General features: G+C 40.3%; 1 protein-coding gene across 1 annotated transcript; it reads right to left on the bottom strand.

Annotated features, from left to right (window-relative positions):
• On the bottom strand, positions 7,103-14,500 carry LOC8059991 (phytochrome a). The gene is made up of 6 exons (XM_021447932.1): positions 14,308-14,500; positions 9,665-11,773; positions 8,703-9,519; positions 8,219-8,515; positions 7,884-8,112; positions 7,103-7,398 (listed from the first exon to the last, which is right to left on the bottom strand). Exons 2-5 carry the CDS (start codon positions 11,727-11,729, stop codon positions 7,896-7,898), a joined length of 3,396 nt encoding a protein of 1,131 aa, XP_021303607.1. The 5' UTR covers positions 11,730-11,773; positions 14,308-14,500; the 3' UTR covers positions 7,103-7,398; positions 7,884-7,895.

Genomic DNA, 17,189 nt, shown 5'->3' with positions numbered 1-17,189 from the left:
CTCTTCGAACGTACATACATAGGTACTTCATTGTCATGAGCACGTCATTTGGCACTGAATCTTTTTATAATAAATCTAGTAATGAGCACTCATACCAATTGAGAATTTAAACTCAGAAGATAAACAGAATCAACATAAAGAAACAAGACAAGATAGTAAATTTGCACACATTTCGTCTATCTCTCATAAGGATAGAGCTAGCCAAGGCTTGTGTTGTCTAGACTATAGCACTAGCCTTTGCCTCAAGATCTTCACATAGTCTACTCTCCCCGTTCCATTAAAAATGACGTTTTTGACTTTTGGGTATCATGTTTGACCATTGGTCTTATTCATTTTTTTATAAATTATAAAATAAATAAATTATTATTAAAGTATTTCTAATGATAAAATAAGTTATAACAAAATAGATAATATTTATATAAAATTTTTAAATAAGATGTCAAACAAGATGGCACGAAGTCCAAAATGTCATTTTCATTGGAACAAAGGGAGTCTAGAAAAAGGGCATGTTTGGGTCTTCTAGATTCCACAATCTAGCTTCTAGAAGTTGTGATGATATCCAAATAACCACCAACTTCATAAGCCAACTTCCATAATCCTAAAAGTTAAATGAACCAAAGCTTCTATCAACTTCTAAAAGTTACTGTGGATCCAAATGCAGAGTAGTCCCAAAAGTCAAAATTCATTCTAATTTCAACCAACTCAGAACCTCTTGTCTAGTTCAACGTCTCTTTTGTAGCCGAGTCCCAATATCTCACAGTATACTGCTACATGGTAAAGTTCCATTATAGTAATTTTGATAAAGATAAACTATATCAGGCGAGCCTACCGTAAAAGTGCAACAGTTGGATTATTGCCAGGTCTCTATGGGTGAGTTTGGTAGAGCTTCTCTACCATCTTCACAAAGTTGTTTTCCGCTTCTCGTACCAAACGGGCTTTTTTTTAGTTCCTCTCATATGCACAATTCAATGCTGAATGAAACATAAAATACTAGATTCTTCTAGCTTTCTCTCTGCTATCTTCTATGAAAATTTGTTTTACCAAATGTTTATGAAAAATAGATTCAGCTCTACTAGTGAAGCTCCGTACATGCCCTAAACGGGTGCATCAGATAAAGGGCTGTTTAGATTGACGATGGAAATTTTTTGGATGTCACATCGAATGTGTCGAAAGGATGTCGCGAAAGGTTTTTAGAAACTAATAAAAAACAAATTACATAGCTCGTCAGAAACTGCAAGACAAATCTATTAAGCATAATTAATCTATTATTAGCACATGTGGGTTACTGTAGCAATTAAGGCTAATCATAGAGTAACTAGGCTTCAAATATTCGTCTCGTGATTTTCAACCAAACTGTATAATTAGTTTATTTTTTTATATACATTTAATGTTTCATGCATGTGTTTAAAGATTCGATGGGATGAATGAAAAAATTTTGGCTGGGGAAAAACAGGGCCTAAGTTGCCGTTCCAGTAGTACCGTCAGCATCAAGCTGTCTCCGGACCTCGTTCTCGAATCTCGAATCAAAGTCCAATCACAGGCGCCATCTTTCTGTTTGTTCACTAACCCTTTATTATCCATTAAAAATCCAGTTCAACTGCCGAACGGCCCGAACCTCAGTTCGTTGGATTTTGGAAACGATAGTGCTAGTGCACTGGTCAAAGAAAGAATCGTGCGACTTTTTAAAGTGGACGGCACCCAAACCCAACGGGCAACGGTTGAACGGTCCCATCTCGCAGGACAGGACGCCCGAGGGATGTGGATGTTCCTTCTTTCCCGTTGCCCGTGCCGTGCCCGCGAGTAATCAGCTCGGACAACCACCATCCCGTAGACCCGTACCATACCCCCTGATTGGAGATTGTCCGCTCAGACCCTGCGCCGCGGACTGCGGTTCATGACTTTGGCCGTTTGGCAGCAGCAGGACGAGTCTCGCGCTCAGATGCGGACCGGCCGCCCCTTTCGTATAACTTTATCCAGAACCTGTAGCGATACGTTTCGTGTGATTACAGCAGTTGGCCTTGTTTAGTTCTGAAATTTTTTCAGAAGTGTATCACTTTCGTTTTTATTTGATAAACCTTGTCTAATCATAGAGTAACTAGGTTTAAAAGATTCATCTCGTGATTTACAGGTAAACTGTATAATTAGTTTTTATTTTCATATATATTTAGTGCTCCATGCATATGCTGCAAGATTCGATGTGACGGGGAATGTTGTAAAGTTTTTGTATTTTGGGATAGGCCTTGGACGGCACCGAGAGACGCTGACGCCCCTTGGATTATTATTATTAACTACGAAGAACACAACCGAACTGTGCCACAGTGATGGCACACCACGGCACAGCTGTTCAGCTAAAGGCCACCCAAAAACGAGTTTCCGCTCCCGGCCTGTGAAGCTTCTGCTCTGAATGCTCGGTCTCACAGGATCGCCGTGATCTCCATCAATGCTGCGCCGGCCTGCAATTCGTCTTGCAGTCGGTGTTAGGTACAAGTTGAAACTGGATGCTCTTTGCCTGTGCTGCTGCTACTCATCTAATCACAGGCCTTGTTTAGTTCCTTTCTACAAAATTTACACACTATCTCATCAAATATTTGAGAACATGCATGGAATATTATTAAATAATAAAAAATAACTAATTATATAGATTGCAACTACTCTGTGAAACGAATCTTTTAAGCCAATTAGTACATGATATAATAATAAAGTATTATATTAACACATGTGCTAATGATAGATTAATTATGGATAATAATTTTATCTTGCAGATTACTAACGGATTCTATAATTTATTTTTTATTAGTATCGGAACATCATATGTAACATCTCGAAGTGACACCCTAAAACTTTACACCCTGAAACTAAACAAGACAATACTGATGGGTCTGCTTTCGATCATCTCTTATTGCAGCTAAATTTCTCCAATCAATTCTAAGTGCTACTAGCACTAGCAGGATCAGGTTTGTTCGTCAATTTTAACACCTAGGAAGCCTGTACTGTTCTCTGATTTGTTGAACTACTCTACCGTCGGATGCCACCCCCGTCCGGACAATGGATTATCTTTGGTGACTGAGGCCTAGTTCAGTTTGCGAAAATTTTTAGATTTCGCTATTTTAGCACTTTCGTTTATTTGTGACAAATATTATCAAATCATAGACTAACTAGAATTAAAAGATTCATCTCGTGATTTATAGACAAACTGTGTAATTAGTTTTTCTTTTCGTCTATATTTAATACTTCATACATGTGCCGCAAGATTTGATGTGACGAAAAATCTTAAAAATTTTTGGAAACTAAACAAGGCCTGAGCAAGCCAACAAGGATTCGGAGAGGAACCAGTTGGGATGGCCCGTGGCCGTGGCCGGATGGGCCTCTCGACAGTCTCGAGCAAACGCAAGCTTCTATGGTAGTTCGCTCAGGTAGGCTACTGTGTCGACATTGGCCGAGACCTTTGCTGCTGGGCCAACTATGGCTAGGGCCACTACATAGTAAAACAGAGCATGCCACGGAAATCCAAGGGGGAAAAAAAATCCACTTTTCCTCCTTAAAATGTTTGTAAAAGCCTATTTTTCTTTTGTGAACTTCAAAACTGGATAAATCACATCTCTCAATTTTTCAAACCGTACATTTTACCTCTCTGGAGTAGTTTTGAAGGCGGTTTTGTCTGTCTTTTTTTATTTATTTCAGCTAAATATTTGAAAAATCATAATAAATCACAAAAAAGTATAAAATGGAAAATCTAATTTTGTTGAACTCCACAGCAATAGATCTACATAGTGAATATAACATAGTGAATATATAATATAATATGCTTCAGTATAAAGTTTTGTTGTAGATTTATATCTATGTTTTTCTGTAATTAGTTGGAATAATTCATAACTACAGTTTATATGGTCCAATTGTGGTGAAATTTTTATGATAGCCTAATTTTTTGTATGCTTGAACTTTAGTAAAAGAATCATACACAGTGAATCATAGATTTATTTAGGGTTTATGTCTGTTAAATCTAAATAAATTTATAACTAATTTATACAATAGTGAATTCTTTTAAAAAAAGCGAATGACAAAGGAATCAACCTTACTCAACTGTAAGGGAAACAGACCGATTTGTGTATCTGGTTCATTTAGTGCATTGAGTTGCTTGATACTATCGGTATTCGTATCTTTTTTATGATTTCCTTTAGAATTTAATGCTATTTTTCCTATGATAGTGGCGTGTTCGTTAGTATCGAGATTGTGAATTCATCAATCTTAAGATCTACTAACCGAAACATTGGAGATAAAGTGTATATATTGTGTTTATTGGATAAGTGTGCAAGCATATATATAAGTGTTAGTGTCTCTACATTGATTAAAAAAATTGTCATGATATAAACTCTTGTACGGAAGTAAATTACATTATGTAGTTCGCACATCGTATCTATGCCATAGATTGACGAGTATCTTGAAACCATCAACTATGTTTCTTTAGGAATAAAGAAGCGAGTTTCTCTCCTTTCTTTAAGGAACAAGGGCTAGTTTTAGAATCTATTTGGAATAACTTGTAAACTCGCTTTGAATTAAAGTTGGATTTCTTCCTCAACGAGCTTTTCACAAGAATCACATGAAAAAAAGCTTAGTGTTGGGTCGACAAGGAGGGTAAGGAGGGGCTCCGTGAAAAGGAAATAGTATCAAGCTCGACTAGAAGGAAGAGGAGAGGCTTGGTGAGGAGGAAGGCACACAAGCGGCAAGGACCTCGGAGGAGATCTTCAAGGCCCAATCGTGGGAGAGCATGAGGCTGGCACAACCGGTGACTCTTGAGCAAGAGGGGAAGAGAGAGGTGCGGGGGCTGACGAGGAGGAGGAGGAGGGGCGAGTGTTGAGCCTTATACACCAAGCATATACTTAGACTATTTATGGGTGTTCCTACCAAAAGTGGATAGATTGTTACGTCATTTGTTCTAAATTATTCATCAATTTTGCTAAATATCTAGATATAAGGTAGATTTAGATACTCCAAAATACTGCAATCGACGAGTTCAAAATTTTCCACAAATAAATGCTAAAGTTGTGTGCATAGCTATACTCTAGACCTAAGATGAGGGACCCACACTAACAGCCTTACACGGATACACTAAGGGGGGTGACGTATCCATATCCGATACTCATCGGATACGCGGATACAGATACGGATACTTAGATACACCATTTTAGTGGGTTTTCTTTTGAGAAAGTGTGTATCTGTGTATCTGATACGTATTGTATCGGATACTCGTACCCGTATTTGTGTAATGTACTCCCTCCGTCCCAAAATAAGTGTCGTTTGCGCTTCCCAAGAAATAACTTTAACTAAATATATAGTAAAAAATATTAATATTTATAGTACATAATTAGTATCATTAGAAAGATCTTAAAGTCTAGTTTTTTAACAAATTTATTTGGAGACACAAATATTGCACATATTTTCTACAAATCGAGTCAAACTTGTGGCACGAAAACCTAAAACGACACTCTTTTTGGGACAGAGGGAGTAGCTAACAACACCTTCCAGACCTGCTATCAGCTCACGCAAGAGACTTCTAAAAAAATCATCCTAACGAGTCTCCACCACTCGTTCACGCACGAGGTCACCAGAAGTTCACTAGAAGTTGCCGCATCGTCCGCAAAAGCGCAACACCAGTGTGTTGTCATATCAACTATATGAGTATTTTGGTCATTTGCATAGTCCTTGTTACTTCCCTCTGGTCTTACAAGTAAATTTATTTTAGTTTAATGTAAAAAATTAAAGAGATTTATAATTTTTAATGGAGATTTGCTAATTTCGTGTAGTGGGTTTCTAGAAACGACGACAGTCAAGAGTATGAGTGAGATCTTCTCCAACCGCCGCCGCAACGTCCTTTTGAGTTTTGACTGACTGCGGTCACTGGCGGAGCCATCGCCCGGCCACCCCGGGTGGCCGGTCGGGCTCCTCGCTAAAATGCAAAAGAAATCTTCTTTATATTTATATAAAATTCTGTGATTTTATAGTTAAATATTTTTGTTTAATGAAAATTGCTCGGACTCCTAAAATCTTCTGGCTTCGCCACCGGCTGCGGTGCCGCAGTGGTCACCCCGAGGCCACCTCCATTATGACACCGCCGCAAGGACGTCACCGTCTCCAGCTCCAGCCACCAATGGCTTCGCCATCCCGAAGCCCCGCAAGGGAATGCGAAGAAGGTGAGAGATCCGAGAGGGGGAGACGCAATGCCGCGACCGCATGGCAGTGGCGGAAGGACGGAGGCCGTCTGCTACCGAGCTGTTCAGAGACGCAGACGCTCCGAAAAGTGAAAAGTTTTCGGTACTGTAGCACTTTCGTTTGTTTGTGACAAATATTATCCAATTATGGACTAACTAGGATTAAAAGATTCGTCTCGTGATTTACAGCTAAACTGTGTAATTAGTTTTTGTTTTCGTCTATATTTAATGTTTCATGCATGTGCTACAAGATTCGATGTGACGGGGAATTTTGAAAACTTTTTGGTTTTCAGGGTGAACTAAACAAGGCCTAAATCTGTGAAAGTGCTTGCTCGCAGGTCGCACCTGTCGCCGGTTACAAAACTATCGACAGTGCCTTTATTTATAGGATACTAAGATTGGATGATTGACATCTGACATTCTGTGAAACATCAAATCTGAAGTAACATATTATACACTGCAACCGCACTCTGTTCTGGGCAATGAAATCTGGACGTTTCTATGAGTACTACCTGATCTGGGCTGCGTCGCCGCATTGGGCATTGCCACACCATTCTCCATTCAGAACGAGAAAGGGAGCCTTATCTTTGTAGAAACGAATTCACTAATTATTTATATCCCTCAAAACCCAAAGGATGAATATATCATGGGTACTTTATGCACCATCTTCTAATCCTACACATTTATCCTCAGAACACAGGTAGCGTACTGCATTTTTTTTTCAGAATAGTCAACTCAAATCACATTAGAATACCAAGGAGCTTTCCAGAGTGTAAACTATGAACAAGAAGGCTGAACAAGAGCCGTGGTTAGCCCACCAGGCATAGCTACACCAGTATACTGTACCACCACATACACAGAGCGTGGAAGCGTGGGCAGAAATAAGACACCAAAGCTGCCGCTAAATTTAATAATTTATCACTTTTTTATAAAAACACTTTATTATTCATATTAACTTGAACTTGGTTTTTTCTTTGTTTCTGGAAGTTTAAAACTTGCACAGTTGGTTTACAGGCACAAACAGAGCAGAAGTATGGAACCTTACTATGCGTCTATACCAGTACAACTTTCCCCCCCTAACAAATAACCATACAAGTCAATCTTATTTCTTATGCATTCGGTGATGCAACGCGCTGCAGCATTTCCCATTCTCCGCAAACCACCGTGGCTTTCAGAATGAACTCTGAGAGAGCTGGTATCAAGGGCAGAAAAAAAATTCTTTAGCAAAGAGTTGCTTGAAGTGCACATTAAACAATACACATAAACCAATTAATTGGAATTAGCCATAATTGTTATCCTCTGTTCTGTATTGTTTCCTTCCGAGAATATGCAGGAGATCTATGTATCTTTACCCCTCATATAGAAAGAACATGGGTATCTTGTTCATTCATCAAATAACCATAGTAGGAGATTTGGGAAATTGCAGAGCTATTTTATCCTTAGCTAAGCGAATCAAGGTCACATGTTTTTGTGGCAGGTATCAGTCACAAAAAAAACTTTAATGTTTGTAACAGAGGTTACAGGGCAAAATCAAGAAAGTAGGTCTATATAACCAGCAGTTCCCCTTCTTTGTTTAAATATATAATTCTGGCAAAACTCCTGACAGTTTTATGTTAAAAAAACAGTTGAGTGGAAACAAACACAGCAGACTACCTTAACCCAAACTAGCGAACATACCATGTGATGGCTTCATTGTCCAACTGCTGAAGGAGCAGCAGCAAGTTCAGCAGTGAGGATGAAGGTTGACATGCCAGCTTCCCTGAGGTGACGAATGTTACCATTCATGAGCCTCAGAAGGTTTCTAGAAACAAGAAGGCTCAAACCCTCCTCTGACTGCTCTTTATTGTCCTCCTCATACATTTGTGACAATATTTCTGCTGGGACTCCTGCTCCTTGGTGCTTGATCCTGAAAACCATAAATCCATAAACACAAGAGTAATTTAAGCCTTCATACCTTATGATTTCCTATTCAGAAATGAGTGTATGCATGCAAATTAGCATGGCAAGTGTACCTAAGTTCGAAGTCTATGAGATGAAGGTTTTCCCCAATGCTGTTCTTAGTCAGTTTGGAAGAGATATCAACAGAGCCACCAACAGGAGAGAACTTCACCGAAACAAATAAGAAGTCGGAGAGGATCTGTTGGAGTCGGATACCATCCCCGTAAACTTTTTGCTTCATGAATCTCTCTGGCAGGTTGCAAGCAACTCTGATACCTTTACCCTGGCAACCTATCAGTACTTGACTTACAGCAGACACCACCACATCTTCCAACACAAATTCAGCCATATCCAAATCCAAGCAACTTGACCTGTGAACATAATGGTACATAAATATTAAGTTGGTAGTAACGAATATGGCTATAAGCTTCAGTAGTAGTTAGTGAAATAAAATTAAGTGATACCATTAACCTACAGTTCAGAAAGTTGTCAAATAACGAGGTAGATGAAAGTAAACACAATAACCTAATAGAACAGTTTAAAAGACTAGAAGATTACTTGTCAGTAATGTTATCTTGATCTAAGTCGGCAAGTATCTTGTTTAGCTGGCGATGACAACTATCTGCAACATGGACCTGCCTCATCTGCTCTTCATTCAGACCTGTGCTCTTGAGTGTTTCCCTAGAATAAAGCATACCTGAGAGAGGTTTGTTGATGGCATGTCGCATGTACGAGAAAGCCTTCAACCTTCTTTGTGCTGTCTGCTCAGAGGCTTGCTGCACATGTAGCGCATGCTGCAGGTCATCACTAGGAACATGAATGAAACAGAACACTCCAGTGACAACACCATCTGCATTTACTTTTCTGTTCACTGACAGAAGGCATTCAATATATTTCCCATTGCGGTCAAACAAACCGAATGGAGCATTTTCTGCCTCTTCACCGGCTAATGCACTGTTGATGATAATGCAAAGACGTACAAAATCATCTTTGCTCTTCAAAAGGCAGGAAGCATTGCTACTGTCAAAAACCTCACCAAGGAGCATCTTATCTATCACTTCATCTCTGTGCCACCCAGTAAGCTTGGTCATGGCTACATTCCACTCAGAGCACCATCCAAATTGGTCAGCACCAAATATAGGAGGAATGAGCGGGTTTGGGTTGTGAATGATTGCCTTGTAGTCCCCCTCAACCCGAGTAAATTTGTCCATGACCAACTTATGAACAGTCATATCCTGGGCTACAAAGCACACCCCAACAACATGGTCATGAAGGTCACGACTGGCACAAGCATTTACAACCAAGATAACAGGGCCATCATCCCTCTTGGAGCCATGTGTTTTCAACTCAAATCGAACTTCCTTCTCTTCTTTGCCTGCTCAATTGATGAAATATTTAGAAATCAATACATAATACAATAAATTATTCATTTGTTTTTCTGAGGGTTGACTATTAATAGTAAGAATGGCAATCAAATATTGCAGATAACAAATGTGCTTAAGACCTTTAGTTCCACTCACCCTGCAGAGCTAAATATAGCATCCTCTGAACAATTGATACAGAAGAATCCTCCACAAGTGTAAGTATGTGTCTACCTATAGCTTCATCAACTCTCAACCCTGACAATTCTGCTACCTTTTGATTCCATCCATTGACCAATCCATTGCCATCTACTGCCAAGATCGGAACAGTTGCTGTTTCCATGAGGCGAACCATTTCACTTGTCACTGCTTGCAATTCAGCAAGCCCATCAAGTTTGAGATCACCAATCTGGTTATCTAAACCAGATGCCTGGACCGGCTTCAAGGCATCATTCAGTGTACCTCTAAGAATAAGTTGCAATGAGTGAATAGCATCCATCTCGTAGTCGCTCCATGGCAAACTCTTCATCTTGACAACCTCAAGGAAAGCCTTAAAGGACAACCTAGGGTGCATCCTTCTGTTGTCATCCTTATCAGATGGATCATGCTTTGCACCTCCCCATTTGATTTCAGCAGCTGTATGTGACCTGAACCAGAAAAGAATGTCCTTGGACGTGATCTTAGCCACTGCCATTCCACAAATCATGTCACCAAGGGAAGCAGCTCCTGGATATCCAGCATCCTGGAGGCTATCAGTACTCAAGCCAGTGGAATCCCCATGAACTTCTGAAAGCCAGAAGGCAATATCACGTATCTGAGACTCGGTTGGAGCCGTTTGAAGCCGCCAGACTTTGTCCCCATACAAAAGAGCAGCACCATCACACTTAACTAGGTCCATGATATTTGGACTCCCAGATACGATACTCAAGGGAGATGCTTCCTTGAACAGCATGTCAGAGAGCATTGTTTGCATTCGCAGAATGCTTTTCTCTCGTATCTGCTTCTCCAATTCAAACTCCTTGTTTACATGGACAGCAAACACTTGGGCCAAGAATTCACAGGCATACCGCAGTGGAAACGGGACATATCTGGGGCTTTCATGGTGGCAAACAATGAGACCCCACAGTCTCTTCTTCTTCTGCTGTTGTGGTGGTTGTTCGGGCCCAGGTTCATCATCCTCTTCATTTTCATTAACCACAACAGCCATGACAAGGGATGCAATCGAGTTCATGTTCTCCATATACTGAAGGTGACAGCTATGTGGTGCTCTAAGAGTTGAACCACACAAGCTAATATCAATGGAGAGTGCCTCATCTTCAATAATCTTCACAGATTTTGCACGGCAATCACAGATCATTCTGACTTTGTTCTTCATGAAGAGAAACCTGGCAGCTTGAGGGATATCAGTGGCTGGATAGTGCAGGCCTAGATAAGGTTCAATACCAGGTTTGGTGATCTCAGCAAAGACCTCCCCATGCTCATCTTCATGGAACTTGTAAGCCATAACCCTGTCATAACCTGTAAGCTCAAAGACTTCCTTAACCACGGTATTGCATAAGGCCTCCATGCTTCCACCTGGCAGTGACTGGATCTTGGAGATTGCCTTGGCAGCAAGCTTGTAAGACTGCAAAGCCCCAGCAGCAGTGGCAGGAAATTCTGTAGGCTTCACAGGCTCAAAATCTACCACCAGACAACCAGTTGCCCTATGAACAATGGCATAGAATGGCTTGCCTGAGGTCTTGCATTGAACTAGGATAGGATTCAGCAAAGAAACATCAGCAAATCCTAGTGCCTTCTGCAGTGCTGTAGCACCAGGGTCAGTGAAAAGGGAGCGCACATTGGTACCAATTCCTAGCTTTGGGGGATCATCAACGTTTGGCACAGCATGGCTGACCGTTGTGAGCATTTCAGGTGCATTCTCACTGAATGCAATGACCCTGAAGCTCTTCTCGTCAAGGGCCAACAAGCAACCAAATGGTTGGATTAGCTTTCCTCTTTGAATATGCTGCAAGTAGGCTATGACCTTTCCTGATCGCCCTTGCTGCTCAGATGGAGTGCTCCGCTGTGCTTCAACCAACTTGGAGTAATCAAAGGAATCACCAGATTCTTCATACTCTGCATTGAGTTCAGCATCAAGGGTTGTTTGTGCTAATATCCTTGCCCGGGAGCTCTGGCGAGTCCTACTGGATGAACTGGAAGAGTGGGCAGGCCTCGAGGAAGACATTTTTGTCTTCTTTTGAAAAACCACCAGATATCACTCCTGCTTAACTGGTAAAAGGGCAATGGAAAGCATAAATCATTAATTTAAAGTAATAACACCCCAGTGTGATGCAAAAAACAAAAGATTTTGCCAATGTACTACAATATATACAATGACTCAACACATAAGACAAGTCCTTGTTGCCGCAGTATATCGTGAAAGGATTTTTTTTCCTTGGCTTTCCAGACCTTGAGAAAGTATAGAAAATACCACTTTAGTTTTTGATAGACTGCCTAAAGATGAATCACAAAAAGTGATGTTTCAGTTAATAATATATTTAATCTTTCCTAAAGCAGTGTGCCAAATTTTTATTTACCCCCACCAGAATACCGCTTAGTTAGGGGGAAAAATCCTAAGCTGATCCAAGTTATAATTTTGATAATTTTTTTGGTAAAAACCTAATCACACTGGGCATCATGGAATTTTCCCCATGGGCTATTGCACTTCCCATGCCTATTAACAGAACAGAAAATCTCTTGTCCAAAAAAAAAAAACAGAACAGAAAATCATATGGCACCCAGGGGACTGGCACCCTCGTTCTAAAATCTAAAATACCATGTTGCAATGTTTCAAAAATCATGTATGTAGTACACCTAAAGTTAAGTTTAGCCGCAACAATTCAGTTTGAAATCCATCTTTGACGCTGAGATTAAAAAAAAAACAGAAGTGCCACTATCAACACATGATGAACAGTGTCAGGTTGACTGCTTGTCTATTTTGTTTCTTGGCATATAGGATGAATTTCAAATTGCAACTATACTTAACTTTGTGTACTAGATACATGATTTCGTGATGAATTTTGAAAGATTGCAACATGGTATAGCTAACGAGGGTGCCAGTGCCAGCCCCCTGGGCACAAAATCTGCACTCTAACATAACCAGTGCTACAACATGTGGTTCTTATATGAAGTCATAAGTATCATAAATTTAAATCATGGAATAATCGGTGTAGCCTAATAATAAGATCAAGTTCCTTTACCCGCCATTAACAGCAAATGAGGTTTCATGAAACGGGCTTTATCTGTTTCTTTTTATAACATTTGTTGCACAATTCATCTAGCATGTATGTTTTGTGATAAAAAAAAAATCACCGGAGTTGTTTTTGACAGTATTTTTCCAACAATTATGATCATTTAGCTATGGACAACAAAATGTAAGAGCAGGTCAGAGTTCTGTTACGGAATTGCACAATGTCAAGGTTCTCCTTATATATGCTGAAATGATTAAATGAATGCCATTTTCCCCCTCTGTCTCAAGAAAATTGAAGTGCCTGTGCTATTGGTAATGCAAAATTAGGCCCTTCTGTTGTAGTATGCATGTACTATTTTCAGCTAATAACTCAGAGATTACAAAACAACAGATAGCTATGCCTCTAAATTATTCACAATATGAAGAAGCAGTTCCTTAAAAAAAATGAAAGAAGCAACCTATGAGGCTAAGACTAATGATGAATAATATCATTTGAAACTTCCAGTAGTATGCGATTATGGTGCAAGATTTTCATTTCACATTGTTTTTCAACAGATGGGGATTACAAGTTTTCACTCCTGTAGTCCTGTGTCATGAGAAAAGCCCTGCTGTTTCAAAACAGGGTGCAATCCAATAAACGAGGTTCACTAACATTTCCGGAAACACATCTGGATCCTAACATGGAGAACTTATCAGGAACAATCCGGTGCTAACAAACAACAGAAAGCATCATGCTACTTTTGCGAAGACATGAATACTAGCAGCTACGGAAAGCAGATCAACGGATCCCCATTTCCTACTCCCCCATGATCAAGAGATTATAGCAGCGCCGTTTCGTTCCCAATCTTTCGTGTCGAAATCTGGTCTCCCCGACGTGGCACATGGACCATGCCGAGAATGCAAGAAAAACCACGGGTAACTGTAAAAGGCCACGAAATGGACTTGCAGCACTCCTCCTTCCTCTCACGATACTAGAGCAGCTTAATAGCGACAGCTAACAAACACTATCCATTCGCTAGTTATCAGCAGCCCCAAAAAACAAAAAAGGGTATGCTTTTTTTATCTATATTTTATGCATGACCAAGTTTCAGAAAAAAAAGGGGGTTCTCGGGGTGTTAATCTTCCCATCTTCTAAAATTTAGCATGCTAAGTTTGCTAGCCGCAGCCATCGTCCTATCAAATATGCGTACGATGTCAAAGCTAACCAGAAACATATAGAACCAAGTGAAAAACGCCAGCTTTTTGCAGGTTCTGTTCCTCCCTTCCCCCCCAACAATCCATCAAGCTAGCTATCAATCCTTGTACTGAAGGACTGAAGGAGCAAGCATATCTCCTTTCTGATGAGTGGTCCAAAAACAAAAACCTATCGCGCTCTAGCTGCCCCCCGATCGAGGAGCCAGTCCCAGACGGGAGCAGGAGAGACGCAACAGAGGATCCAGACATTCAGTGACCAATCCAAGAGCCTCTCTCCATAATCCGTGTCCAAGAAGAAGAACATGATGAACAGATGATGGTTGAAGCAAGCTAAGCAGCAGCAACAGGGGAGGGAGGAGGAGGAGGGGAGGGGACCTACGGGTGGGTGGAGCGAAGCAGCGAGCTCTGGAGCGGGAGGAGGACGCCCACCTCCAGCGACTCTCCCGGCAAGCAAGTACGCATAAATAGCGGGGCGTGGGGCGCTGCGACGAGTGCGAGTGAGCAGCATCAAGTCGACGACTGGGTAGGGGCGCGCGCCGACGCGGTGCCCATGCCCGGCGCGGAAGGATGCGGGGGCGGGGCGCAGCGGGAGGTGTCGAGCGCTGATTGGAGGCTCCACTTTGTTTACCATGTTTAGTAACCCGGCAGGCTACACTGCGCTGCGCCCACCCGTGGGCCGTGGGCTCCTCGTCTCGTCGCCCAACCTGCGCCTGTGTGCTGTTGCATAGTACTGTAGTTTTTTTTATCTAAGGCCACGTGGTCCCACTGCATGTGTGTACTTAACTGATTTGGGTAATCTAGGCAGCATGTAAACAACTTGTAGCGTTGTTGGTAGTGGGTACTAATGTACTATACTATACGTACTACTATTATTAGTAATGAAAACCAGCATGTCACGTGCTAATGATAGATTAATTATGGATAATAATTTTATCTTGCAGATTACTAACGGATTCTATAATTTATTTTTTATTAGTATCGGAACATCATATGTAACATCTCGAAGTGACACCCTAAAACTTTACACCCTGAAACTAAACAAGACAATACTGATGGGTCTGCTTTCGATCATCTCTTATTGCAGCTAAATTTCTCCAATCAATTCTAAGTGCTACTAGCACTAGCAGGATCAGGTTTGTTCGTCAATTTTAACACCTAGGAAGCCTGTACTGTTCTCTGATTTGTTGAACTACTCTAGCGTCGGATGCCACCCCCGTCCGGACAATGGATTATCTTTGGTGACTGAGGCCTAGTTCAGTTTGCGAAAATTTTTAGATTTCGCTATTTTAGCACTTTCGTTTATTTGTGACAAATATTATCAAATCATAGACTAACTAGAATTAAAAGATTCATCTCGTGATTTATAGACAAACTGTGTAATTAGTTTTTCTTTTCGTCTATATTTAATACTTCATACATGTGCCGCAAGATTTGATGTGACGAAAAATCTTAAAAAATTTTGAAAACTAAACAAGGCCTGAGCAAGCCAACAAGGATTCGGAGAGGAACCAGTTGGGATGGCCCGTGGCCGTGGCCGGATGGGCCTCTCGACAGTCTCGAGCAAACGCAAGCTTCTATGGTAGTTCGCTCAGGTAGGCTACTGTGTCGACATTGGCCGAGACCTTTGCTGCGGGGCCAACTATGGCTAGGGCCACTACATAGTAAAACAGAGCATGCCACGGAAATCCAAGGGGAAAAAAAATCCACTTTTCCTCCTTAAAATGTTTGTAAAAGCCTATTTTTCTTTTGTGAACTTCAAAACTGGATAAATCACATCTCTCAATTTTTCAAACCGTACATTTTACCTCTCTGGAGTAGTTTTGAAGGCGGTTTTGTCTGTCTTTTTTATTTATTTCAGCTAAATATTTAAAAAATCATAATAAATCACAAAAAAGTATAAAATGGAAAATCTAATTTTGTTGAACTCCACAGCAATAGATCTACATAGTGAATATATAATATAATATGCTTCAGTATAAAGTTTTGTTGTAGATTTATATCTATGTTTTTCTGTAATTAGTTGGAATAATTCATAACTACAGTTTATATGGTCCAATTGTGGTGAAATTTTTATGATAGCCTAATTTTTTGTATGCTTGAACTTTAGTAAAAAAATCATACACAGTGAATCATAGATTTATTTAGGGTTTATGTCTGTTAAATCTAAATAAATTTATAACTAATTTATACAATAGTGAATTCTTTTAAAAAAAGCGAATGACAAAGGAATCAACCTTACTCAACTGTAAGGGAAACAGACCGATTTGTGTATCTGGTTCATTTAGTGCATTGAGTTGCTTGATACTATCGGTATTCGTATCTTTTTTATGATTTCCTTTAGAATTTAATGCTATTTTTCCTATGATAGTGGCGTGTTCGTTAGTATCGAGATTGTGAATTCATCAATCTTAAGATCTACTAACCGAAACATTGGAGATAAAGTGTATATATTGTGTTTATTGGATAAGTGTGCAAGCATATATATAAGTGTTAGTGTCTCTACATTGATTAAAAAAATTGTCATGATATAAACTCTTGTACGGAAGTAAATTACATTATGTAGTTCGCACATCGTATCTATGCCATAGATTGACGAGTATCTTGAAACCATCAACTATGTTTCTTTAGGAATAAAGAAGCGAGTTTCTCTCCTTTCTTTAAGGAACAAGGGCTAGTTTTAGAATCTATTTGGAATAACTTGTAAACTCGCTTTGAATTAAAGTTGGATTTCTTCCTCAACGAGCTTTTCACAAGAATCACATGAAAAAAAGCTTAGTGTTGGGTCGACAAGGAGGGTAAGGAGGGGCTCCGTGAAAAGGAAATAGTATCAAGCTCGACTAGAAGGAAGAGGAGAGGCTTGGTGAGGAGGAAGGCACACAAGCGGCAAGGACCTCGGAGGAGATCTTCAAGGCCCAATCGTGGGAGAGCATGAGGCTGGCACAACCGGTGACTCTTGAGCAAGAGGGGAAGAGAGAGGTGCGGGGGCTGACGAGGAGGAGGAGGAGGGGCGAGTGTTGAGCCTTATACACCAAGCATATACTTAGACTATTTATGGGTGTTCCTACCAAAAGTGGATAGATTGTTACGTCATTTGTTCTAAATTATTCATCAATTTTGCTAAATATCTAGATATAAGGTAGATTTAGATACTCCAAAATACTGCAATCGACGAGTTCAAAATTTTCCACAAATAAATGCTAAAGTTGTGTGCATAGCTATACTCTAGACCTAAGATGAGGGACCCACACTAACAGCCTTACA

This window comes from Sorghum bicolor, chromosome 1 (assembly GCF_000003195.3).
Source record: "Sorghum bicolor cultivar BTx623 chromosome 1, Sorghum_bicolor_NCBIv3, whole genome shotgun sequence".
In the NCBI taxonomy this organism is placed as follows: Eukaryota; Viridiplantae; Streptophyta; class Magnoliopsida; order Poales; family Poaceae; genus Sorghum; species Sorghum bicolor.
This window is presented reverse-complemented; position numbering and strand designations above follow the sequence as displayed.